Source organism: Colletotrichum truncatum (genome assembly GCF_014235925.2).
Source record: "Colletotrichum truncatum strain CMES1059 chromosome Unknown Contig_0005, whole genome shotgun sequence".
NCBI classification, from domain to species: domain Eukaryota; kingdom Fungi; phylum Ascomycota; class Sordariomycetes; order Glomerellales; family Glomerellaceae; genus Colletotrichum; species Colletotrichum truncatum.
In genome coordinates this window covers 2,155,618-2,179,374 of record NW_027222402.1, presented here as the reverse complement: position 1 = coordinate 2,179,374, position 23,757 = coordinate 2,155,618, and the positions used below count along the sequence as shown (strand labels likewise).

General features: G+C 50.7%; 7 protein-coding genes across 7 annotated transcripts; 2 read left to right on the top strand and 5 right to left on the bottom strand.

Moving 5' to 3' along the window:
* Positions 1–1,551: 1,551 nt before the first annotated feature.
* CTRU02_208666 (mynd finger family protein) lies at positions 1,552–3,327 on the bottom strand (the record flags this gene model as incomplete). Its single annotated transcript, XM_036724915.1, has 3 exons — positions 1,552–2,462; positions 2,527–2,716; positions 2,773–3,327. The coding sequence occupies 3 exons, from the start codon at positions 3,325–3,327 to the stop codon at positions 1,552–1,554; spliced, it is 1,656 nt and encodes a 551-aa protein (XP_036583547.1).
* A 495-nt stretch (positions 3,328–3,822) lies between these two features.
* Positions 3,823–4,393, top strand: CTRU02_208665 (translation initiation factor; the record flags this gene model as incomplete). The annotated part of the gene is made up of 3 exons (XM_070205120.1): positions 3,823–4,084; positions 4,170–4,237; positions 4,370–4,393. 3 exons carry the CDS (start codon positions 3,823–3,825, stop codon positions 4,391–4,393), a joined length of 354 nt encoding a protein of 117 aa, XP_070061195.1.
* A 2,975-nt stretch (positions 4,394–7,368) lies between these two features.
* On the bottom strand, positions 7,369–8,040 carry CTRU02_208664 (nadh-ubiquinone oxidoreductase kda subunit; the record flags this gene model as incomplete). Its single annotated transcript, XM_036724919.1, has 3 exons — positions 7,369–7,504; positions 7,584–7,825; positions 7,906–8,040. 3 exons carry the CDS (start codon positions 8,038–8,040, stop codon positions 7,369–7,371), a joined length of 513 nt encoding a protein of 170 aa, XP_036583551.1.
* A 576-nt stretch (positions 8,041–8,616) lies between these two features.
* CTRU02_208663 (nucleotide exchange factor sil1) lies at positions 8,617–9,909 on the top strand (the record flags this gene model as incomplete). Its single annotated transcript, XM_036724920.1, has 1 exon — positions 8,617–9,909. The coding sequence occupies one exon, from the start codon at positions 8,617–8,619 to the stop codon at positions 9,907–9,909; it is 1,293 nt and encodes a 430-aa protein (XP_036583552.1).
* A 522-nt stretch (positions 9,910–10,431) lies between these two features.
* CTRU02_208662 (40S ribosomal protein uS19) lies at positions 10,432–11,273 on the bottom strand (the record flags this gene model as incomplete). The annotated part of the gene is made up of 4 exons (XM_036724921.1): positions 10,432–10,501; positions 10,571–10,867; positions 11,042–11,118; positions 11,256–11,273. The coding sequence occupies 4 exons, from the start codon at positions 11,271–11,273 to the stop codon at positions 10,432–10,434; spliced, it is 462 nt and encodes a 153-aa protein (XP_036583553.1).
* Positions 11,274–13,226: 1,953 nt separating this feature from the next.
* Positions 13,227–14,279, bottom strand: CTRU02_208661 (arabinogalactan endo-beta-galactosidase; the record flags this gene model as incomplete). The annotated part of the gene is made up of 1 exon (XM_036724922.1): positions 13,227–14,279. One exon carries the CDS (start codon positions 14,277–14,279, stop codon positions 13,227–13,229), a length of 1,053 nt encoding a protein of 350 aa, XP_036583554.1.
* Positions 14,280–17,830: 3,551 nt separating this feature from the next.
* On the bottom strand, positions 17,831–19,406 carry CTRU02_208660 (C6 zinc finger protein; the record flags this gene model as incomplete). Its single annotated transcript, XM_036724923.1, has 2 exons — positions 17,831–19,216; positions 19,338–19,406. The coding sequence occupies 2 exons, from the start codon at positions 19,404–19,406 to the stop codon at positions 17,831–17,833; spliced, it is 1,455 nt and encodes a 484-aa protein (XP_036583555.1).
* Between the last annotated feature and the right edge of the window lie 4,351 nt (positions 19,407–23,757).

Here is a 23,757-nt window from a genome sequence, read left to right as displayed (position 1 = left end):
AGTATCAAGCTGGAGGTTGGAGAGGAAGGAGATCGTGTTGCTCCTCTACAAGTGGCAGTGGGGTTGAAGCTGGGTGATTTTTTTGCAGCTGGCGAGCTCTGAAAAATGTCTGGCCTGTCAATGCAGATGCGACATCAATTCCGGACCACTTGCGGGGTGAGCCAATGAAATTAAAAGTTGATAAGATAAAGCACCAACGGTAATGTGGGCTGGCAAGGGACCCTAGTTCTCAAACGAAGGGATCTCATGTACCTTAATGGCCGCGCATTTCTATTACATCAACCTGTCCAAGCTCACCATTAACTTAGAAAACAGTCAATTGCTCCGATCTAGTTCTCCCATTGTTTGTAAAACCACTGTTTTTTCGTAAAATTTTCCAGCTCCATGCAGCATTCGGGGACTACTTTCTTACAACAGCTGATAATATTAAATATAGATACCTTGCGACGCGAATATATTAACAACGGCCAGAAACCCTGGGAAGGTTGATGGATTTAAGGAAACGTGAGATGGGAAACATATCTTACCTCAACGTCTCAAGCCGCTTATACTACTTGAATTGATCATTGTTAAGGTCAAGAGGGCCAAGGAACTCTGGGCCAGATCGGGCAGGATTTACCCTTTTGACTTTCGCTAATAATGATCAATTCGGTTTCGACATGGACTATCACCGCGAGCTATTAGGTTGTGCCTCAAATCAACAACTGCATATTCAACATTGCTCATGCAGTCAAGGGAATGAATATAACAAAATACAAGGATATACATGCTACAAAGCTAATTTTATGGATTTTTTTTGTTCAACATGAAACGTTGGGGTGATTAGCATTATATTGTTTCCCAAACGGAGATTAAGTCCAGGCAGCAAGTTTTGTGGTTGCAGAAATAAGAAGATGCCTGAATATGCAAAGCGTTGGGACAACTAAACTCCAAATAAGATACTTGGTTTATAATGGCAGAACACCGCTTCTTCAAAGCTGCTATGGAGAGTTACAATCCAAGGAAGGCTACGAAGTAAAGCATACCTACAGACAAGGATGACACCAAAGAAGGAGCCGGATGATGGAGTTTATACAGTTGACGTAGACGATGGCTCAGGGCCATTCCAATGCGTACAAGCTGAGATCCTGGCCCTTTTTTTACATGAAGATGTAGAGTTTGACGAGCAAGCTACGATTGGCCAAGCTTTTGCAAATGACAGTCGGTTACTTCAGCAGCAGCTATCGCACTCGCCAATGAGATATTGAATAGCACACTCGAGGGCAAGATGTGATCTTTTTGAAGCTAGGTTTGCTGAAGAGTTACCAGGGAAGTTGTAAAAAGCCAGCCATTCCTGTAGCAAGACATCAACAGCAAGACTTCTCAATCCCTGGCAGAAGACCATATGTTCCAGAGTCAGGCGTTCCCACGAAAGGCTTCCCGATTATCGAATCGAAAGCAATGGGCTACTTCTGAAAGCCTAGGCGACACGCACAGAAACAAGCGACAAATGACATCGGAAGAGACCAAATGATTGGCAAGACCCAATGTTGTCATTTCATCAAGTGGGTATCATTTGGCAGACAGATCGTGACCCATGCCTAAATCTACTTCTAACACAGCTTTTCCAAGCTCTGAGAGAGCTTTAATAGGCTCGACAAAGCCAAACCTGAAGAAGTCTTCCATACTTTTGGGGTCCTTCCTCCAGGCAAGAATCAAGCTTGTCTCCTTCTCCCGGCCAGGGAGACTCTCAATATCTCTAAGCATTTCTTGTGCCAATACTAACACTTCCCAGTCGGCTGACGGTGCAAACTGGCTTTGTACATCAATCAATGACAAAACCATTTGGCATAATGAGACCTGATCCAGGTTCTCCAGTACTTTGACGCTCTCCGCTGAAAGTTTTTTCATCGCCGCCACGTCTCTAGCGAGCTTGGTGAGCTTGTCTGGGTTGGGTGCAGTATTAGACAAGGCGATCGCAACAGAGGACAGCCCTTTGAGCCTTTGGGGGTGGAAGGGCACGACATGCTTGAACGGCTCTATCTCGTATGCCGATAGGCAAGCGATCGCGAGGGCGCATTCATGGTTGCCTCGATCCTTTCCGAAATAGAATGATGCCTCGTCCACCACCTGCGCAAAGGGCTCGATGGCCCACTTTCCCAGTTTTACGAAATAGTCTCCCGTCTTATATGCTCTCCGCAGCCACTCGTGCTTTTCCTTCGGTTTCAAGTCGCGAGGAAATTCAGGCATGATGTTTTGGATCTTCAAAACCTCCATCCCCTGAGACCGTTCAACGGTGTTGCAACCGGGAGAGGATTTAAAGCGATGAGTATCTGGCATAGCACTCATAGTATTAAGTTCAATAGTGGGGTCTTTCATGGCGATTTGGTACTCATCGAGGTCGTGCTGACACTTGTAACAAGAGCACTCGAAACGATAGAGGTAAAGTTCGGTTTGTCTCTTGTCCCTTGGTTGTGTTTGGTCTATCACATGTTAGTCAAAAATAATGATAATAATAGTTCATGATATTTGGGGCTTGGGTCTCACCAATGTATGATATCTCAATCTCATCGCCAGGGTTGATGAAGGAGGTGGACCGGACTGTGGCCGTTCTCCCTCCAAACTGCACCAAAGCATTGGGTACACACGAGTGATTGATCATGGCCAGTGTTGTGTCCAAGAAAATGCCGCCTGATTGATAGTACTCTTCCGTACGGCTGAATGCGTTGGTTTGAAGCTGTAGGGTGTTAGCATAGGTCCTCGAGAATCTAACTTCCGCAGGAGACAACATACCTTGCACAAAACCTGAAAAGCGTCCTCAAGGCCTCTGGGTGTTATCGAATCAGCCCCAAGACACCTTACAACGCCATGAGCTTGCAGTTTCAGCTCCATTTCATCCTTCTTCCTCCACTCCTCAGCATGACCCTCCAAGTCGTCAAACTCATTAAGCACTGCCGGCCGCAGCATGACCTGAGTTGCGGCGCGGATTGGTGTGGGGACCCAATCGGGCTGATTTGATGGCTTTCCTTCATGCAGCCGCTGGATCGCCTTGCACTCAAGCTTGTGAATTAGGGACCAGTTAGCTCTTTGGCATACCGGGCCGCAGTATGCCACCGTCTTGCAGCCCGTGCATGCGCGTAGTTTTTCCACGCCAGCTTGCCCCTGGGCTTTTAGGCAGTGGTTGCAGTACTCTAGGGCGTGGTTGCCCGGAGGGAGTACTACGGCTGGCTCATTGAAGCGGGCAATGATGTCGCCGGGCTGGAAACGGCGGGTTGCGTGGATGGAACGGCCGCCCTTGGCGCCGCCTTTTGAGCCACGGACTTCTATCCCGTAACGTAAGGTAGACATTTTTTTATCCTTCCAAGAGCCAACTAACAGAAGTAAATCGTTGGCCTGCGTTGGGACACATTTGCTTCACAAAACCAGAGGGCATGTAAGGTGAAATGTTTCCATAGCATGCCACAAATTAGTGTGGCTGGTGTTATCGATCTTGCTGTCGAATCGGTCTGCCCTGTGGCGGTGCGGTAGCACGGCAGCGCGGCAGCTGGGGGTGCTTCACCTACGGTCTGGAAGATCACCGCTGTGCACAGGCATTGGCTCCCACCAACCCCGCCTCGTCCCCTACTCCATCCCACCAACTCCCGTCGTTCGGTCTCTTTCTATTCTGAGCCTCACACAAAAGCTGACAAGCTTCCCCCCGCCCAAACGCGCATCCAAGAGGAAACAAAAAATCTCCACTACTTACCGAAACACCACACCGAAAAAAAAGGAACGCGTTCACGCACACCTCCTCAAACCACCCAAAAAACCAGTTAACACGCTCTACGCGGCCCGCAGGCTCTGATGACTACCATCGAAAACCTTAAGACAATCGACCCCTTCGCCGATGCGGAAGAGGGCGAGGGCACCAACAATCCCAAGAAAGGACAGGACTACATCCACATCCGTATCCAGCAGCGCAATGGCCGCAAGACTCTCACCACCATCCAGGGTCTTCCTAAGCGCTTCGACCAGAAGAAGATTCTCAAGGTCATAAAGAAGAAGTTTGCCTGCAACGGTACCATTGTGGAGGACCAAGATCTCGGCGAGGTCATTCAACTCCAGGGTATGTCGTACACTCCACTTACCTTCGCCTATTGCTAGGTCCAATCAACCGAGTGCAGAAGACTAACACGTTTCACCCCAAACAGGCGACCAGCGCAAGAACATTCACGACTTCCTCGTCGACAAGCAGGAGGGTCTCGAGATGGACTCCAAGGTACGCATACGCGCTGAAACTACACTCTTTTCGCAGAACCCCACACTTGCATCTCAACCCCTCTATGACGAAGCACCACATTCCATTTCACTGCGCCAGAAAGACAACGCTAACCTACTCTTTCTTATACAGCTCGTCAAGGTCCACGGTTTCTAAACAAGCCGTTACTGCCAGGAGGCGTCGTCCCCCCCTCGCAGCCGACCGGATTTTGGTATCCCCGAGCCGACACGAATACCGACCAAGCAAGCTCTTATTTCGACCTCAAACTTCGTGAAGAAAGTTTGGGAGTCGGTGGGCTATGTCTGTGGTCCTAAAGGTCGATTCCGGGGACGCGAGAGTATCTTAAAGGTGCCTGGGGGAGATATCCTTGAGGTCCAGCTTAACAGTATTGCTGGATTGGCGCCGCATTAGGAACTGGCAAGGGACTTGCGGTTTTGATGAGTTCGAGATTTCCCCTTTTTGTGACACATTGCTGCTTTGCCCAAGTGCAGAGTCGATGTCAAACCAGGACTAGATATGAAGACTATTATCATGGGCCTTGTGCCAGGTAACGGAATCATCATGAACTACACAATCAGTTCCACCATCAGAGACAATGTGATTTGCACAAACGAAAAGTGACCTCTCAGAACTCGTCTCGCAGCAGGGTCATGCCGGAACAGTACTCGTAAGATATCTGGGATTACCATGAGCCGCGACATTTGAGACCAAGAATAATAAAAGAAACCGAAAAGAAAAATTGCGCTGCTAACAATTTATGAACCTTGAAAATGAACGCTACTGTATTAAACATGAATTCGCTGTAGTGCTCTCAGCTGGACCAGGGCAGTGATTCAAAACTTATTGAGCATCCTCGATCCCAACGCCATGGGCCGAGACACCACAGCATAGCAAAACCTTCCCCAAATGACATAGGCCATCTCGGACGTGCCTCGCCCCGTTCTTCACCATAGACTTGCACGTATTTGACTGGTGCACATTTGCCCCCCGGTCTGGTACTTGGTGCTGATCAGCAGCCTGCTGCCCAGTTGATCTTCTCACCCTGCCAGATACATTATGTGACTTCTCTGGTCGAATTGGTATTTTCACGAGAGTCAAAAGCCTTTGCAGTCGACGAGCGTCTTGCTGTTCTGGCACTTGATATTCACCGGAGTCTCGCTGTTGCTGTTGACCAGAGCTTTCTTGTTGCTGTCCATCTTGGTTTATCTGCAACGTGTTTCGGTCCATACCAGGGGTATTATCGGTTCCGCAAGCGAGCCATTTTAATACGATGCATATGTGGCAAAAGTGGTTGGACTTCACGTTTCGTGGAGGACTGATGGGTGGCTCTAATGGTGAGTCTTGAGGCGAATGTCCCCGTTGAGAGGCTGAAGGACCCAGAGAATCTGGTGGGCTGTTTTGGTAGCCGCCGTTACTGTCGTTGATTTGCAGTGGATTACCACCACCTTCAGCTGTATTGTTATTTACTCCTTCATTGTAATCTACTAGTTTAGCTTGAGACTTACTCTGGCCTTGAGTAGAGTTATCTTTCTTTCCAATTTCCTTGGAGGCAGACCCGGTATGATCTATACCCAGAACATCTCTGACCTCATTTTTTGACGAGCTGGATGGGTCAAGAATTGGGGCTCGAGATTCTGTATGGCTCGAGACTTCTAGTATTGTGCTCAAATGGCTAGAGTCTGAGCTCTCATTTTTGGACAGACTTGGCCGAACTTTATGTCCATCAACAAGGGTCGCGCGGCCGGTACCGGTCTGTCGTACTCGGGGGCTAATGGTGGCCTGGCTACTGCTGGCGTTGCCGGCACGACCACCAATGAGCTGACTCTGAGTCGCACCCGTATTTTGCGTATTAGACAGCGATTGATGCTGGTCGAGAAGTTGTTGCGCTGCGTTTGCGTCCCTTTTCAACTCCATGGCTCCCTCATGTTCAGCGGCAGCACCACATATGGCGCATAGGCATTGGTAATGAGGTGTTGCTAAGTAAATTGGTTCTCCTTTCGCGATGAACTTGGTAGCAATCAGTTTGTCGACAACAAGCTGTGCGTTGCATTTGGAACTTCGCTTGTCCACGACTTGGCTCTTCGCAAGCAGAACTTTAGTTCTCCAGACCCTGCAGCCAAAAGACCTCATGAAGTTGCACAGATTCCGGTGATGGACAGTGTTCATCTCAGCTGGTGACAGAGGAACGCCAGCCAAGTTGGGGTCTGCATGGATGCATGTTGCTCTGATCGTGGCTGTATCGCCCTCAAGCTCTTTCTAGAACTTGGAGAGTCGATCATCCACAATAATTTGGGGATAGTTGAAAAAGAAAGAAATATTCTTGATGATAAAATCACCCGAGTTGTAGTCATTTTCGGCAACGTATGGCTGGGCAGGGTCGTCCAGGACCAGGCGAATGGGAATGGCCTCCATAATGCGACTGCAGTTGTTGTACTAAGCGTTCAAGTGGTTTATGCTGCAGAAGCGGCAGCTAGTGAAGTGAAATATAATGAGGCGATGAATGCAATGAAAACCATACGATACACTGCAGAGGTAAAACTCTCCTATTGACGAGATGGCAATGCTGAAGATGATGCGGAGTACGAAGACTAGAGACAGGATGGGGGCCCGAAAGGCAAAGCCATTAACCCGGCAACAGTTCTGGAATCCTCTGAGGAAAGATAGTACTTTCCACGCAGTAGGATCGAGAGAGAAAGGGGGGAAGGGTGTCTGTCAACTATGTGCGGTAAACTTGTCTCTCGGGAAGGAGACGTCGCCGACAGGTGCCTCATGAAAAAAACAACTTCATCGCACCATCCTGGACTGTTTCCCTTTCACACTCAGCTTCTGGACCATCTCTTTCTTTGAGAGATAGTTCCACCCACCCATGTCGTCCAAACCATTACCAGGTTCATTTCCGTCAGAGTGAGGAACGCGCGAGCATGAAGCCATTTCCTTCTCAACAAACACCGTCATGGAAACGTCCATACAGGAAAGAAAGCCAGGGGAGGGGCACAGCGCAGATATTGTGGAAAGTAAGGGCGACACCGTGTGGACACTCTAATGATTAGTCAACATAACAAATGAACTGAAAGCCTTGATTCAACCTCGGGTTGATCTATGTAACGGTATCATACACCACCAATCCTCGCTCATTCCTGCTTCTTGGCAAGCTGGGCTTTCCGTTCTTCCTCATCGAGATGCTGCTTCTTGTAGTGGGCAACGACATGGTCCAGGTTAGTCTGGGAACCAGCGACAACGTTGCGGGCGGCGTGGTTCGAGAAGGCCCTACGCAGATAAGATGTTAGTTGAATAGTATTCTCTTGCAAGTAGTAACCAGATATCGATTAGAGGCAGGTAGGCTCACTCAGGAAATCGGAGGTCGACGTCGCGGTTGGCCGGGGCGGAGAAGAGGAGCAACCTGTCAAAACCAGCTTGCTCAATAGCCTTGGTATGGAGGTGGCTCCTCTCAGCCCATGTCTCCTGCCAGTGCCACGCTTCGTGGATCTTCTTGGTGAGGTATGGTGCCTCGCCGTCCTTGCCGGGCGAGGTGATCTTGTACATGAAGTACGCCGCGGGAATGACGGCAACGGTCGCCCAGAAGAAGTTCTATAGTGTTGTAACGACTCAATTAGCTTCAGAGGTCTTGACAATAGCGGTAATCGGGGTGCCAGAAGGCTCGAACGTACTCCGATGGGCTCCTGGACGTTGTGGGCGTGGTGGTGGCCGTGGTCACCTCCGGAGGCGTAGGATCTCGATTGGCGCAGGCTCGTCAGCTTCGACTGACGCGCGATGCAGGCGCCCCGCGTTCGAATGGCCTGCATCGTGAATGACGTTCCGGTTCGGTGTCAATTGACGATGGGGAATGGGATAAGTTCGTGGGATTTGAGGAGGCAGCTTTCAAATGTGGAGGTTATCCAAGGTTCGGTCGCCGGAGGAGCGTCACTTTTCGCGGATTAGCGCGCTGCGGTTGTGGCGGCTGCATCAGCCAATCAAAGCCTGCCGAATTCAAATATGAGAATCGCCTCTCAAGATGGGGGCAACAGGGCTTTGGAGACAGCTTGGCCAGACGGATGATTTCGATGAATTTCTATTTCATGATGGTAAAGTGTCCTTTTTGAAGTTGACTCATTTTTTCATCTCTTTACTTTGTTATAAGAGTACAGGCTTTTTTCCAAGCTGCAGCCATCCCTCAAATCATAGTTGCAGCCATCAACATCCACTCACTCACTTCAAACTCATTTCAACATTGCATTTGTGCCCACTGTTCTTAATTGAAAGTAGCACTGGGCCTATCATCGATTGCCGCAAACGTGGCGATACCCTCGATTTCGATGTTAACTGAACAAATCAACTTTTTTCATTAAATCATCGCAAATACGACAATTACAATTTCCGAAATGGCCTCAAAGTCTACACCTCGTGCATATTTTTCCCCATTGACTATTTTTATGGTTGTTTTCGGCCTCATCTTCCTTGCATCCTCAGTCTCAGCTTCATCACAAGCATCAGCGGCGGCGCCGTCACCATCAGTCGAAGTCGAACTCATTTGTCACACAGACAACCCAGCAGAATGCTATCCCAAGATCTTTCAACCAACAGAAGAATTCCAAATCGTCCATGACGATCAGGAGTTACCACATGGCCTTCACGTACGAATGAACATCAACACTGGCGAGAAAGAGGCCAAGATCAATGACCCGAAAGAGACAAACCCGGCTCTAGAGGGTATGCCTGTAGACCGTTCGATTGTGGTCGTTGATTCCGAAGAACCCGCTGAAGAACCGCAATTGCCCGAAGGCGCACCTAAATACGACCCCAAGGGCGCAGTCAAGCAGCCCCAGCAGGAGTCGAGCGAATTCTACTCCAACCTCGAATACGTCAAGAAGGGCGCGAACGGAGTTGACCTTCCCATCGACGAGGCTCTCGAATTTCTCGAAGATATCTCTCATGACATTTATTACGGCCTGAAGATCACTGAGACCTTTGACACCATTAAAGCCCTGTTGTGTCTTATGACAGACCCCAAGACGCCAACATCGAGCAAAGGCGCTGTTCCTCGCGATCAGCAGGCGGCCGCCATCATCTCCGGTGCCCTGCAGAACAACCCCACAGCCCTTGAGGAGGTGACTAAAGTGTGGCCCCAACTCATGGAAGCCTCATGCTCCGCTACTGAGGCTAAAGACGTGTTCAAGCTTGGAGACAGCTTCTACGCATCCTTCATGCCCTCGCAAGAGGACGAGTCTCCCGACGGCACCACCGATCAAGAGGTCCTCCGCGCAGTGAACAAAGCCAAGGCTCAAGTCTCCGCTATTAGAGGTCTTCTTAAGAGCCCGTCAATTCGCGACCACTTCATTGCCAACAAGGGCATGGACCGCCTCCTTGAGGTTCTCGCCCCCGAGGATGCCAGGTGGGACACCACGCAGCGCAAGACAGGTCAGCTTGTGCTTGACAGCTTCCTTGACGAAAACATGGGCGCCGACCTGGGAGTTTGGCCTCTCTTCAAGGCCTCTGAGGCGGACACGTCTAAGAGGATCGCCGACCGTGTGAACGATGGCAACTGGAAGGCTGCCGTGAAGACCATTATGGAGCGGAACAAGGGCGACAAGGGCCACTGGAGCAAGGACCTGTACGACAGGTTGGATGCACATGAGCAAGCGCAGCTGAAGAAGCTGGGCAAGCAGGAGTTGTAATGACTATATGTATACTTACTTTAGACGATGATATATACCCACATGTTTTTTGACTGTCAAATCTTGAACAATTGTACTGTACACGTTAAGCCTATGCGTTATATCTCGAAGTAGACATTGACCAGACCTGATGTTGGCGCCCTTGCGGGTCTAATGTAAGGGCTAATGTACGTGGATGGGTGACAGATTGCATCATGGATAGGGCCATAGCTTTATTTTTCTTCTTCTTTTTTCTCAATAGCCATTATGAGGGGCCATTTTAGACAAGCATATGGGCAGAACACATTGACGATTTCACTGAACACGAAAAGTTTGAAGTGCATGTAGTTTTGGTATCTCCATGTCGTTTAATTCATTCCCATTTTGAGGCTCAAACTTTTTAGCGGACAACGATGTTGTATTGAACTACCATTGCCCAAACAACATGATAGTGGCCTTGCCATGCTACCAAAACCATTTCCCATTTCGCCTTGATGTCCGTTTAATGCAAGAACCTCCCTAACACAGCCCACAACCATCCTCTTATTTGAGAGGAATGAAACGAGAAGAGTGAGTAGCACCGATACCGGGTCTACCGTGCTTGACAGGCTTGCTGTAAGGTTGTTAGATGAATGTTCCCTAGGATTCTCTCTGTACAAGAGGGGATTTCGTAGGGACGTACTATGAGATAGAGAACTCTCCCAGGTAGTGACCAACCATCTCGGGCTTGATCTCGACCTGGTTGAACTCCTTGCCGGAGTAGATGCCAATGACGCTGCCAATCATCTCGGGGACGACGATCATGTCACGGAGGTGGGTCTTGACGAGGTCGGGCTTCTCGTTGGGCTTAGCCTCCTGCTTGGCCTTGCGGAGCTTCTTGATCAGGCCCATGGGGCGGCGCTTGAGGCCGCGGTTGATGCGCCGGCGGGCACGGGCGTGGACGACATCACGGAGCTGCTCGGAGTCGAGGTCAAGGAGACTGCAGAGGTACAATGTTAGCTTGGACGGTTCCTTCTCGAGATGGCGATTGATTCGTCGGGGTTCGGGGGGATATGAGGGACAGTCATGATTTAATCATGTCGGCGGTCTCGAAAGGGTGGGTGTATGGGTGTCTGGACGCATGGGTGGGATTTTAAATATGGGCAAAACGTACGCCTCAAGGTCGATTCCGCGGTAGGAGAACTTGCGGAAGGCTCTTCTCTTCTTGATCTCGGCGGCCTCCTCGGCGTTCTGCATAGGTCCTCCAGTCAGCCAAAGATTATTCGACACAGATAGTTGTTGCGCCACTAAAATCCTCCAAACTGCAATCGCCGCGACGGCGCGGTTGTTTCCATCGAACAAGGGGGAGCAAGCAGGTTCGCACGTACGTATTCGTCGTCAGCCATCTTTGCGGTGTTGTGAGGTCAGGGAATTCGCTTTCGATGCGGTCTATCGAGAGCGAATAAGCTGAAGTGCCGGTGGTTGAAGTTTTGGGAGAGCGCTGGGGCTGCGATCGCTTGGAGGTTTCGCTTGACTTGCACCAGCCCAGTAAATTTTGGCTGTAGGGTTCGGTTGCCCTCCCCCCGCAGTCATGTGATTTCAATTTTGCAAAAAAAAAAAAAGAAGGGCAGACGTGCTGAGTACGTACCTGTGGGTCGCTCGCGTCGAAGCAGCAGGCGCCCGGGCCTGCCGCCCACGGCGTCCCCTTCTTCTCGTGACCGTCTTTTGAGATTACCGACCGCCGCCATCAGGTCCACTTCGCCGTTGCAAATGCCCTGAATTTCGCATCCACAAATGTCCCGGTCGGTGAGTTTCGGTGAAGGTCGGCCGCTAAGCGCATCTCCAGTTACCTGTGAGTGGTTTTTCTGTGCGTAGCTTGAGTAAACAAACACCCCCAAGTGATTTCCACTGCTCAAACAATCTCAAAATGCCTGCGTGCGAGGCAGCAATGTCATTTCAGTTTCATCACCTTGCTGCTAAGTCCCGGCTGTCAAATCACGCTGGACCTGTTATTATACGTCTCAAATGAACAACCACCATGGCAAGTTTGCGCCTCCCACTGAGCATGGCTTGGGTTCAACCTCTCCGGGTGAGTCAAGATGGCAGAGGATTAATGTGCACGACTTGCAAGAGAAACTTGAGTGAAGAGTTCAGGAAAGGTGGCATACCTCCAGAACCAAAGGTCCTAATCCCTTTTCAATATTGTATTTCATCGGCCTTCCTACGGCGTTGACTGCTAAGAATAGTGTCAAGTATCGTATTGATGTTTCTCCAGTCGCAAGTTGCGCTCTTCAACATTGGGTAGAATAAGAGGCTATATATCATCAACTGTCCGGGATCTGATGTGCATGATCTCCACCCAACATCATTCGCCGTCTTCTTCATCTGCTCTTACAACTTCATAGCTTGTCCGAGGCGAATAGAATATGTTGGCCTACGTTAACTGTCTCAGAACAGCTGAAGATGTACTTGCTCGTTTGGACACGATTAGTAGGACCAACGCTTCTCAATAACGCTATAGCCATGGCTAACCAGAATACTAAAATGTTCATGATTTTGCCAGCACGTTTAGCTACCAGTTCATATCATGTAGATATTGACCACCGGAGCCTGGAGTAGAACAGCCTGCTGGTTACGGCTTTTCTAGCCAGGCAAATACGCTCAACTCAAACAGACCCTTGCTAATCTGTAGGGTACAAAAGAATTATCAAGCGATCAGATGGCAGTGGAATTCACTAGCTCAAAGCATTTGGGTTTGTACATCGCTTAGCGCAAGTCGAACTTCTCTATGTTTGAGATACAAAAGGTGTATCTGGGCTTCGGAGTGTGAGTAATATCGTCCTCCAACCACCAATTTCGAAAACGGCTAATAGTGAAGGCAACAGGAATTTCGATCAGATCCCTTCAACCAGATCTCTTTTATTAAGTGTTTTGAAATCACTCTAGTGGCTTGATGAAGTCTTTTAAAAACCGTGATGGTGTCACTCGACCTTCCGACATACTTCTTAAGCGGCAAGTGTAGGTTCAGTTGATTGATGAAAATCACCGACCAAGATGTTACCCTACGTAAACTTGGGAAACCAAGATTCAACGCGATGGTGGAATTGTTGCCGTTTTGAAATGGTTTGTCACAATGTAGTTTCATTTATAGACATGATTTTGATCGAAACTTATATACCGCTGTTGGTACTCGTGGCACCCAGCTCAACCATATATATACCGGAAGCATTGAAACTATTTACTGCTGAAGAATAAGGCCGTATGATCTTTGTGTCAACGGCACGGACATTTCTGTCCATGCGATCACCGTCTGGTGCTCGGTATGTATGTTTCCTCCCACCCAACTCAGCTACAACACCCTAAATGCTCTTGAACACGTCCAAACTCGACAACGCAGTACCCGGCCACGCAAACATTGTGTTTGACGGGCAGCTGGATCCAAGAGCCTGGTTGTTCATCCAGCTAGGCTCCCAATAGTATAGACCCTTTCCGTTCTTCACAGATGCTACGACGTCGGCGACTCTCTTCACAAAGGTGGTCTGGCCGGCCGCGGAGAAGGGGATATCCTTCAGGTCGCTCGGGAAGGGATACGCGGGGCTCGGGCACGAGGTTGGCCAGTTCGTCTCGGCAACGACAATCTCCTTCCCCCACTTGTTGGCCATGTTGGTAAGGCTCGTCTTGAGGGCGGACAGCGTGGCGCCGCTTCCGTAAAAGGGGTAGTAGGACACGCCCATCATGTCGAAGTCGGTGGCCTTGAGCTGGTTCTGGGCGAGGACGTTTGTGTACCACGTGTTCTGCGTGTTCCAGTCCCAACCGTTGTCCAGATGGATCATTATCTTGGGCTTAGGGCTGAGGGAGGAATCCTTGATGCCCCATGATGCCGAGTTGAGTAGTCTTGCGACGTTGTACCAGTTTGAAGTGCGGCCGGTGTTGAACAGAAGACCCGCGCGGATCTCGTTGCCAATGCTGATGATGGCGGGCGGGACGCCGGCCTTTTGGAAAGCATTGCTGACTTCTAGCGTATAGTTGTACAGCCTCCAGCTCAGGTTCTCGATATCGGATGGCCAGCCTGAGGGAATGCCCTGCTTGCTCGGGTCGGCCCAGGTGTCGCTAAAGTGCAATGTGAGGTACACCGACAAGCCCTGAGCCTTGGCGCGCTTGGCGAGGGCGAGGTTGTAGTTGAGGTTGTAGTCGCCGTTGGACGGGTTGACCCAGACGCGCTGGCGGACGGAGTTTACACCGGCATTCTTGAGGATCTGCTCAAGGGGTTGGGAGACGCCAGCGCTGTTCTTGTAAGAGATGCCGGCCTTCTCCTCGATCGTAACTGAAGACCAGTCGGCGCCCTTGTAAGTGAGTGCCGCGTTAGCCGTGGAGAGGGCAAGAAGGAAGACGGAGGACAGGGAGGCGAGCATCTTGGCGGATCTGATCGGATATGCTCCTGGGTATCCGTTGAGACTCGACTAGAGAGAAAAGGGGAAGGATATTATATCCCTTCTAGCTGTTAGGAAGTAAGCTTGCAGAGATTTGGATGGAGAGGAGAGCTTGGTGACGGCGATTCTGAAAGACCGTATTGTATATATTACTTCGACTCCCCAGCTATACCAAGCCGCATCGCACCCTCCTTCATCTCCTAATTGATGGGATTCCCTGAGCCCATCAGGACCCTCTTCTTCCCGAACTACCGCAGCAATCATTAGTTGCAACTCTTGAGTAGGCGGGAGGGAGCATGTCACCCTTCCAGGGGGGTCTCGTATAACAGGTCAACCCCATGTCGAGGTTTGCTGGCCAGAGTGACAGACAGAGAGGAGTTGACAAGCGTCCCTCTGCCTCAGACAGATTAGCATATTGACCCGAAAGAGCCAACGAACCGCCTGTAGCGACCAGACGCAACGGCAGCTTGTACGCTGTTGAACCACAGTGGGGAAGCATAGCCAGTTTCGACGTTTCATCGCGCAACCTCCTGGGAGGAGGAACTTCTCGACTCCTCCAATCAAACAGCGCCTTCTCCACACTTCATTGCCGTTCCTGGGAACCTGGCGAACGCTTTTTGCAGGCCCCCTATCTACGGTTAACCTGTTTTGTCAGCTTGTTTCCCCCAAATGCCACCAGCTGACGTTCTTTTTTTCGGCGTGTGGTCGTCCGCTTTTAATCTACATGCCGTTTCCGCCATCGCGGCGGGCACCGGGTCAATTTCGAAAAAGGACCGAGCTTAGTGATCTTTCCGGGGTTGAGGTCAAACTATCAGTATGGTTCGATGTTTCAGTCGCCTGTCTCTGGAGGCTGTAAGTGCGGTCCTTTGATAAATGATTAGATGCGCCCGTCGTTTGGGACGGAAGCGAAGGGGCGATGTTGAAATAAGCTTGATCGGAGGAATGATCCGAGCAACCTGTGTAGCCTTTGTTGTTATTGCTTGACCAAATTTCCGGCTTAATATATGTAGAGGCTTTTGCACTTTGCGTTGATATTATGACATGTTCATAACAGAAGCAGTTAAGGGAAGGGTTCGTCTTGTCTGACCTGAAGAGCGGTGCTCCCGTGCATCTGGGCTTGCATATTTGCTCCAGAGCTACGTAGTACATCATTGCTGCCCTTAGTCATGCTTTGGTCTGTCTCTTGTGAAGGGTCGGTCCTATTCAGTTCCCAATCATGCCTTCTCTCACGACTTTCTACCGCAGAGCTGGCGGCGATGTCGATTTGTCTCTTACACTGCCGTCGAAACGGAAGCGCACCAATATAACCGTATAAGCCCGTTTCGGCAATTATGCTACGTGTACATCTTTTGTCCAGATGAAGAACTGCTACTCACGAATAATCATGGGTCTCCGGCTTTTCCATCGGCCTAAATTCCGTTGCCGGACAATGACAGGAGCGCATAATCCGAACACCTCGCACACTCACACTCGGAGCTTAAACTTCCAAACGCCAAAAGGGCGCAAAGTCACTACATACCAGTACAACGGACACACCCGTTCACCAACTCATGCGCTCCAAAAGGCTAAAAAATCGCAAACAGCCCATTCGCACGTCACTTGCGACGTCCAACTCAAAACAAGCCGCAGAAGCGCACAAACCCAACCTTGAGGGATGGACTCAGAAACTCAGCACACCATCGCTTGCAAGCTCCCTCGCTAAAACTTCCCAAACAACCACAGAACATGTTCTGACCAGCTCAGCCTGGTGAGATTTCCGTACCAGCCAGGAACTCGAGCTCGGCAAGTCAGTGTCAACCTTAAACCATCTACCGGACACCTCGGCCGGGAAAAAACAGCCCCCATCTCATTTCTTCACACTCTGACAGAGGTGGAAGGGGGGCAAAGTCGGAGCGAAGAGCCGTAAAGTATTACCTCGGCGAATACTCCATCCTCTCGGGAGAGGCAAAGGCGCCAAAAGAAGCTATACACACGAGGGCATGAACATCATGGATCAACGGCAGATCTGCAATCTGTAAAACTCTTTAGACTTTAAAGCGTACGCGTCCGATGGCTGATCAGAACTAAACACCATCCAGCAACCATGTAAACCCTATCCCCCCTTTAACGCAAACGAAGAGAAGAAGAAAAAAAAAAGACATCCAAAAAGTCCCCGGTGCAATTGCCGTTCCAAACACTTCGTCCCGCAACCCGTCGAGTCAGTGTCAACCGCGCCGCAGCCGGAGCATGTCCTCCTTGTCCTAGGCGGCCCGACGTCAACCAACTTCCTCGCCCAACCCGGCGAGATTGCTTCTCCGCCCCTCGCACTCCTTCTCCCTGCCGAAACAGCATCAACCAAAACATATTAGATACACACTCACGGAGCCCAGCCGACGAACTGCTTAACGAAAAGGGAAACTCGATCGTACCACAGACGTACATCGTGTTATAACCATGATAACCCGAGAGCGTCGCTTGTCGACCATCGTCGGCATCGTCACGCGTCACGGAAGAATGGTTAGATGCAGTCTCCGTCATCAGGATAGGATGACAAGTTACTTTAAAAAAAAAAAAAGTGACGTATGAAGTTTATATCCGAGAGTCTAATTATTACATCTTACCCAACCAGCCGGATGTAGTCTCTTATATCATTTTCCAATTGGGTCTTTCAAGCGTGTGCGGGCCACTTCACAAACAGATCATCCAGCGGACCGGTCAAATCACATGGCTGCGCGGATTACACGTTCCTCGGCACCCAGAACCTCGGAAGACCGTGACGGAAGAGTGGTGGGGGGTTAATAGACGGACGAGGACAACCACGCTATCCCGTCCGAACCAAACAAAACTGCTGTCAATTGCGCAACCCAGATGGCATGTTTGACTAGACTCATGACAATTCACAAGTCTGTTCGCTTTCCCGAGACGTCTCCAAGGGAACACCCAGTTCCGGAAACTGCTGATATGCCATGTGATGCTCGTGATGTCATTTCAATTTCGTTTGTTAAGTTGTTTTTCATAGTAGAAACAGGAATCGTGAAAAGAAGGGAAAAAAAAACAAAAAAAAAAAAAACAAAAAAAAAACAAACAACGCTATGCTCTGTCCGAGCTGTTCCAGGCTGTAGAACCCCGCTATCAGCCCTTTGTGTATACCATATATATCATGTAGAACACCGTTTGAACAAGATAAAAATCAAAATCAAAAGACCGGTACCCGTTGCTGTAAACGTAAGACAGTTCATGACCCGATTCCTTTTCCCTTTTATGTCGTAATGGATCCGCCATAGATAGATGCTCTCTTGGCGGCCTGTGATCCGCAATAATAGACAGATGAACCCCCAAAAAAGCAACCCAGATAACTCTGCACCTCGAATGCTCCGTGCCTTTTGCTCTGGCCGTTTCCCTTGAGGCTCTAAACTCCCCTCCCGGTTTCCAAACTCCCTGACCGTCTTGTGTGCCTATTAGATCACTCGATCCAAAGATATCCCCAGTGTGATATTTACAAATGAGAACGATTTTCATTTGTTTCGTGTTCGCGTCATAGCCAGCTGTTCCGCTTACACCGCATGCGTAGGGACGGGCACCGGGATGTTTTGTTGCCTTGCGAATACACCCGTCAAAATTTCAATGTGGTTGACAAACGATTCGTTACTCATGTTGTTTCCCTTTTCGGCCTTGCTCTCCTCGGTGACCCAGTCCGAGCCCCAAACCTCGGGCGGTATGATGGAGTGCTTGTAGAGGGCGATCCTCACGGGCCACTCGAGGTGTCCCCACCACGGGCTGGTGGCTTCGAACTGTGACACGATACCCATGACCTCTCTGCGCGAGACGCCTTCCAACCACCAGACGGCCGACTCGAAGCCCTTGAGCAGCGCGAAAAAACAGGCCAGGATGGCCAGGGCGCGGGGTCGGCGCTCCTCCAACAACTCAATGAAGCGCTTCGATACCGTGGCTGGGAAAGCAAGAGCAGCGCCACGGTGAGGCAGTTTGTGTGCCCAGTTGAGCACGGCCACGGCGTGTTGATACGACTGCCTAGTAGACATGGCCAGGATGGCGTCTTCATTTCGCAACTCCTCATCCATGTTCTCTAGCAGTTTGCCGAAGAAGGAAGTCGGAGAGGTGGCATCCAGGTCAAGTTGAAGAACGGGCTGCGAGTCGATGATGGGGATGACAATACCGCTATTCCGGATCCATGGCCATGAAGTCGCTACCACCGTCTTGACGCCCTGGAACGCATGGAACCAAGAAAGCGGTAAGGAATAAGCGCTGGAGGGATCGTTCGGGTCAGCCTCGTCGCGAATGAAAATCCGTGTGGCGGTCGATGAAAAGGCGATGAGAGCGGCCGTAAGGAACAGCGACTCAGCATTTGACTCGGTAATACCGTTTTGCAAGCATGAGCAATAGGCGGCCAGCGCCGATGCCATGTATGAGTGCGACGCCCTGATTAGAGCCCCGTCATCTGGGTTGAATGAGCGCAAGTGCAGAGCAGCAACAGCGAGCATGGCGTCGGCGAGGTAGCTAGCACCACTGAAAGCAAGTCTCGGTACGGTATTTTGCCATATATCGTGAGTCGCTGGGGTGTTCACCACCAGAGTATGGGAGGTCATCGAGGTGAATTGGTGCATCAATCGCAATTCTAGAAGCCGATTATTGGGCGAAGTGGTGGCGGACATGGCGGCGTTGGAAGGTGTGGTATAAAGCGGTGTGCAGGCGGCAGTGGGAGGTGAGGCTCCTTGCGTGATGGACGGCGTCCTGGTTCGGTAAGATGGTCCTGCAGATAGGGAGGGCGCAGTGGAAGATGCTCTCTCGATGGGGGATTGTGAGGATGTCGTATTGGAGGGGGTCAAGGCGGTGAGGATGTCATCAAAGATATCGGGATTCTCAAAGTCGCACGATACGCCATGCTTCACGCAGTTGCCACATCTTGGGTGAACTTCATCGCACTATTCACAAGTGAGAGGTTAGACATTGCTTATGGCGAGTGTTGTAAAGCTGGCGGGAAACAGGTGCAGGAGATGTGTTGTACGAGAGACGACAACAACAACAAGGTGGAGGCGACGTTACCTTGATCTTGCGCGACTTGCACCGTTTGCAGCCAGCTCTCGACTTCTTGTGAGATCTCCTAGGTGGCATTGTGACGGCGTGGGGGGGGGGGGGGGGCGATTGGTGCTGATTAGAGACACGGGTAGCAATCCAACAATCGATAGACAGTCGGGGGGGTGGTTCCACTCTATAAAGTCAAAGGGGGGGTTGTTTTGTTTTTTTTCACGTGTTGTTAACGAGGCGGGCAGAATTGACGTCGTCTTGGTCTCGGAAGAGGGGGCTTAGCGATGACAGGCCGAGACGCATGACAGAAGTCCAAGGCTTGGTGAAGATGCGGGAGCTAGAAGTAGATGGGGCGAACTTGGTGTCTTTAAAGGGCTGACAGACGCGAAGAAAGCATGAAATAAACGGAGCGGGAAGTGGAAAGAGAAGAAGAGCGGAGTGTGTGACGGCGTCGAGGTTTCGGGGGCAGAGGAAGATTGGACAAAGTTGTAATGGTGGAGATGGCGATTCGGGGTCTGGGGGGGTTCCTTAGTCCGAGCATGAGCCTGGTCTGCTTTTGGGGGACCTCCACCAACCCAACGCATGCCTCATAAAAAAGAATAAAGTGAGAGGCCTGGAGAGGTGACAAGGGGGTAGGGATGTTTAAGGCAAGGTGAATGCGGGAAGGTGTTGTTAGTACGGGGTGGGTGGCAGAATAAGGCCGGTGCTGGGTCCGGGTGTAAGTACTTTTGTAGTAGTAGTAAGTCGACCAAACTGGAATAGAGGTGAGAGCAAGGTGATGATAGTGCCCCGTGTGGGTTTGTTCTGCAAGTGAGCGAATACCCCCGACATGTGTGTCATTTTTTCGGTCGGGGACGGGTGCCCAGTCCAACTCAACTCAAGTTTCAAGGTGGGAGGCAGAAAAAAAAAAAAAAAAGGGAGGACGTTTTTGTTAGCGTCAAAGCCGTTGCCCGCTGACTGTAGGGCAGAATAGTGGTGGGATGGATGGGAGGTGTGGGAGGACACACGGAATTCGGTGCGGTGTGGTGGAGAACATCTAAGGTTGCTGAGGAATAGAACACTGACATTGGCTGCACTGATATTTGCCCACGGTCTCTGTCAATTTGCCGCCCCACAACTACTAGTACTACATAGTAGTTGTTGTAGTGTGTAAAGTACTTGTCGTAGTGTAGGAAACTGTGCACATTGCGTACACTGCGTACACTAGCACCGACCGACCCTACCAACTTTCCGCCCTAGCTACCCGTTGATAGGGAAGGGTACTTGGCCAACCGCCCCCCCCCCTAGCGTACTCCCCTCTCAAAGTCCCTAATGTGGTGATTGCGAAGCCCATTCAGCTCTTCAAGGGATATTGCGTCTGTCACTGTCATGCTCAGCCACGCCATGGCCCACATGGCCCACGATCCACGGAGCCGGAGAAGGAAAAAGTGGATTCGGCAGCGGAATCAACGGCGAGCCTTGCCCTGCTTCAGTGTCACCAGGGTGTTGTCTGCAGCCATCTTGTGCCACTTGCAGCGGGGTCTAACAATTTGTTGCTCTTACAGTCCCTCTTGTATCAGCACTGGTATGTTCTGCCTGCATCGAATCGGTAACACCGTACCGACATGACGCCTATTCGCCCGACGTTGTGGATGCACCTAGGAGCTGTCAGTTGTTTGAAGTCTTGAGGAATAACACAAATTATTTATAAAAGGGAAAAAAAGAAAAGAAAAAAAAAAAGTAAACAAAAACAAACAAAAAATCAGATCTGGGTAAATTTGTTTACACATGTGATTTACCTCGATCCTCTCTCATCCTGTCGAAAATTAAGATACGAGCTACGCGTACGAATCCGACACATCGGCCCTGGTCCCCGTCCATCAGCCAACACAGCACTGTATGTACTGCTGGCAACGCCTAATGCCAGGGCAGAACGCAGAAATCATGCCAAACAATGCCAGCAAAATGCGAGATCTGTCGCAGGGATTTCCTCACCTGCCGCAGGGCCTTGACAGCCACCTCCACAGCTTTGACGTGTATTTTGCCCGATCCCGATCTATCTAAGCTAATTACCCTAGAAACTTGTAGTAGTGTAATAACCGATTCCCCATGCTTCTTCTGCTTCAGTCCGCCGAGAACTGACAGTGAAAAGACCGTTATGGCACCAGCATCCCTGCGCGGCGTTTCGCTTCATGAAAGAGGGGCAGAGATTGCGGCCGAGACAGCGGCACAGTGAGACATGTATCCCACTCGGAGCAGCGGGCGGCTGGACGGGCGGAACGGAAAAAAGAGGTCAGGGGAACGTGAGTTTTGCTGCCAAACTCTGGCCGTTGACGTTCTGGTCCCTGTCCTCATGATCAATCCATTCACCTCTGATAGACCAGGAGGGTGTGAAAGCCGTCTACTAGTAGGCATGAGTGGAGTCATCTTTGGCACATACTTGCCCTGCTCTTGCAGAAACCACCGTGCGCTCCCTTCAGCCCTGCTGCAACATGCTCAGTGGCCCAACCACTTGGCCGCTGCAGTCGGCCGATACTTCCAAAACTTCTTACGCCGGCACTGTTGCCGGAAGTCAGAGTTCGAGAACATGATTCGGGAAGCAAGACAATCCTGGCCTCGAGCAGTTTGGGCTGCTACTACTTAGTATGTGCCCTACAGCTGTATGACAACGAGGTACTGCAGGCAGTGCAAGTCGGACGAACGAGACTGATGATGCCGACTCCGATTCCATTGCCCAAAGGATGCACCGAGCCCCGGCCAAAACCCCCTTCGTGGGTGAGTGTGGTGGTGGACGGCGACCCGCGATCTACTTCTCCATCGGCAGATGAACGCGGGTTGCTTTCAAAGATGGTGCATCACAGTGGATGGGTTCGCGTTTTGGCGTTGTTGATAAACTTGCCTAGTGGCTGCATGTTTCTATCCGTTCTGAATACACGTGTCGTCGATATATCTTACTGCTATGATCTGCGATCTACTAGTGCCGACTTGGGATGCCCCCCAATGCCAAACGGCGACGGCCACGGACAAATCAGCGAGCCACAAGATATCATGCAGTAAGCTGGAGGTGGTACGCGCAGGTACATGGTGGCCGTCATTGGATCGGAGGGCAGACCATCCGAGTGGTGTGACGGGAAGGGGCTGACGTAGATCTGAGAGGCTTGGACAGCGGTGATAAGCCGCACATGCAAATTGAAACATCTTGGGGTTGCGTGGAGGGTTCAAGGTCGTCCCAGGTGGTCGCCTCGGGCAGTTGGTCTGTGAGGAGCCTATGATACATGGCATCGAATCAAGGGTTTCTAGAAGACCTTGCTACGGGCAAGCCCGTGGTTAGTGTGGCGCTGCAACCCAGAGAGGCTGTTTGGGAACATCCCAGGAATGTTCCGCCTGCTCCCCCTCCAAATGTCGGACATTGACAACGCCTGACAAGATCGATGTTGAGTGGTGGATGGAAGGAGTCAATGTCACCATAAGTGTCACAATAATCGGGCACAGGCCTTGGCCCAAAAATTGACGCTTGTCAATCTCTTTTGATGATGGAAGTCAATGCTTTCTTTGCTGGCGATTTGGACGCCATATTCGCTGCTGCCACGAGCCTCAACCGCATCGAACTGTGTCACATTCCTCGTCGTTGCCGTCAACTTTGCCTCAGACTTGAACCTGCTCAAGGTCCTGTCAGCCGCAATGTCCGAGTACCAAACTGAAGGAGAATAGACGTGGTGATGCAATTCGGCAGCCCCGTAAGCTCGTCCGTTCTACCAAAGGTTTTTTCCGGTAAGCACTTCGTCCGTGATCATCGGTGATGACGGACAGGAAGCGTTTACAGAACAGGTACTGCCTGTCAGTGAGTTCTTGACCGAGTCATTGTGTTTCTATCACCAGTGACCTTCGCAAGTTGCTGGGATGTCCAAGCCATCAGTGAGGTGGATTGATGTAAAAAAAGAAACATAGCCCGAAAGGGATTAGACCGCACTTTTTGGTAGAAGTTGAAGGTTCAAAGCGACATTCTCTAACGGGGTCTCCTTATGTAAGACGAGCGGCTGTCTTTCCGCAGCCCGAGTGAAAACAACTAAGAGGAAGGGACGATATATCCAGGCGGTCCCCAGCCCGTCGCATGTTTTGGCAAGTCTGGATCCCTCAGAGCTAGCAGCGAACGGCGGCGCCTCCCACCAGTTCCACGTCATGCCCAGACTCATCTGAGAAAACAACCTTAAGGGAGATCACACCTTAATGTGACCTCTCCGCCGTTGCCGCCAACGTGATGAACCAGATGCAGCTTTTGTGCTCCTGACGCTGGAATATGCGCGAAAGACCTTCCCATTTGGGAAATCACCGGCCTCGTGATCCTTGGGTCGATATCAGCACGTGGAAAAAAAGGCCCTCGCCTTGCAGTGGACTCTGTGACATGGCGGATATAATCGGTATGGATAAGCCTGGCGCGCCTAGGAAGGTTGGTGGCCAG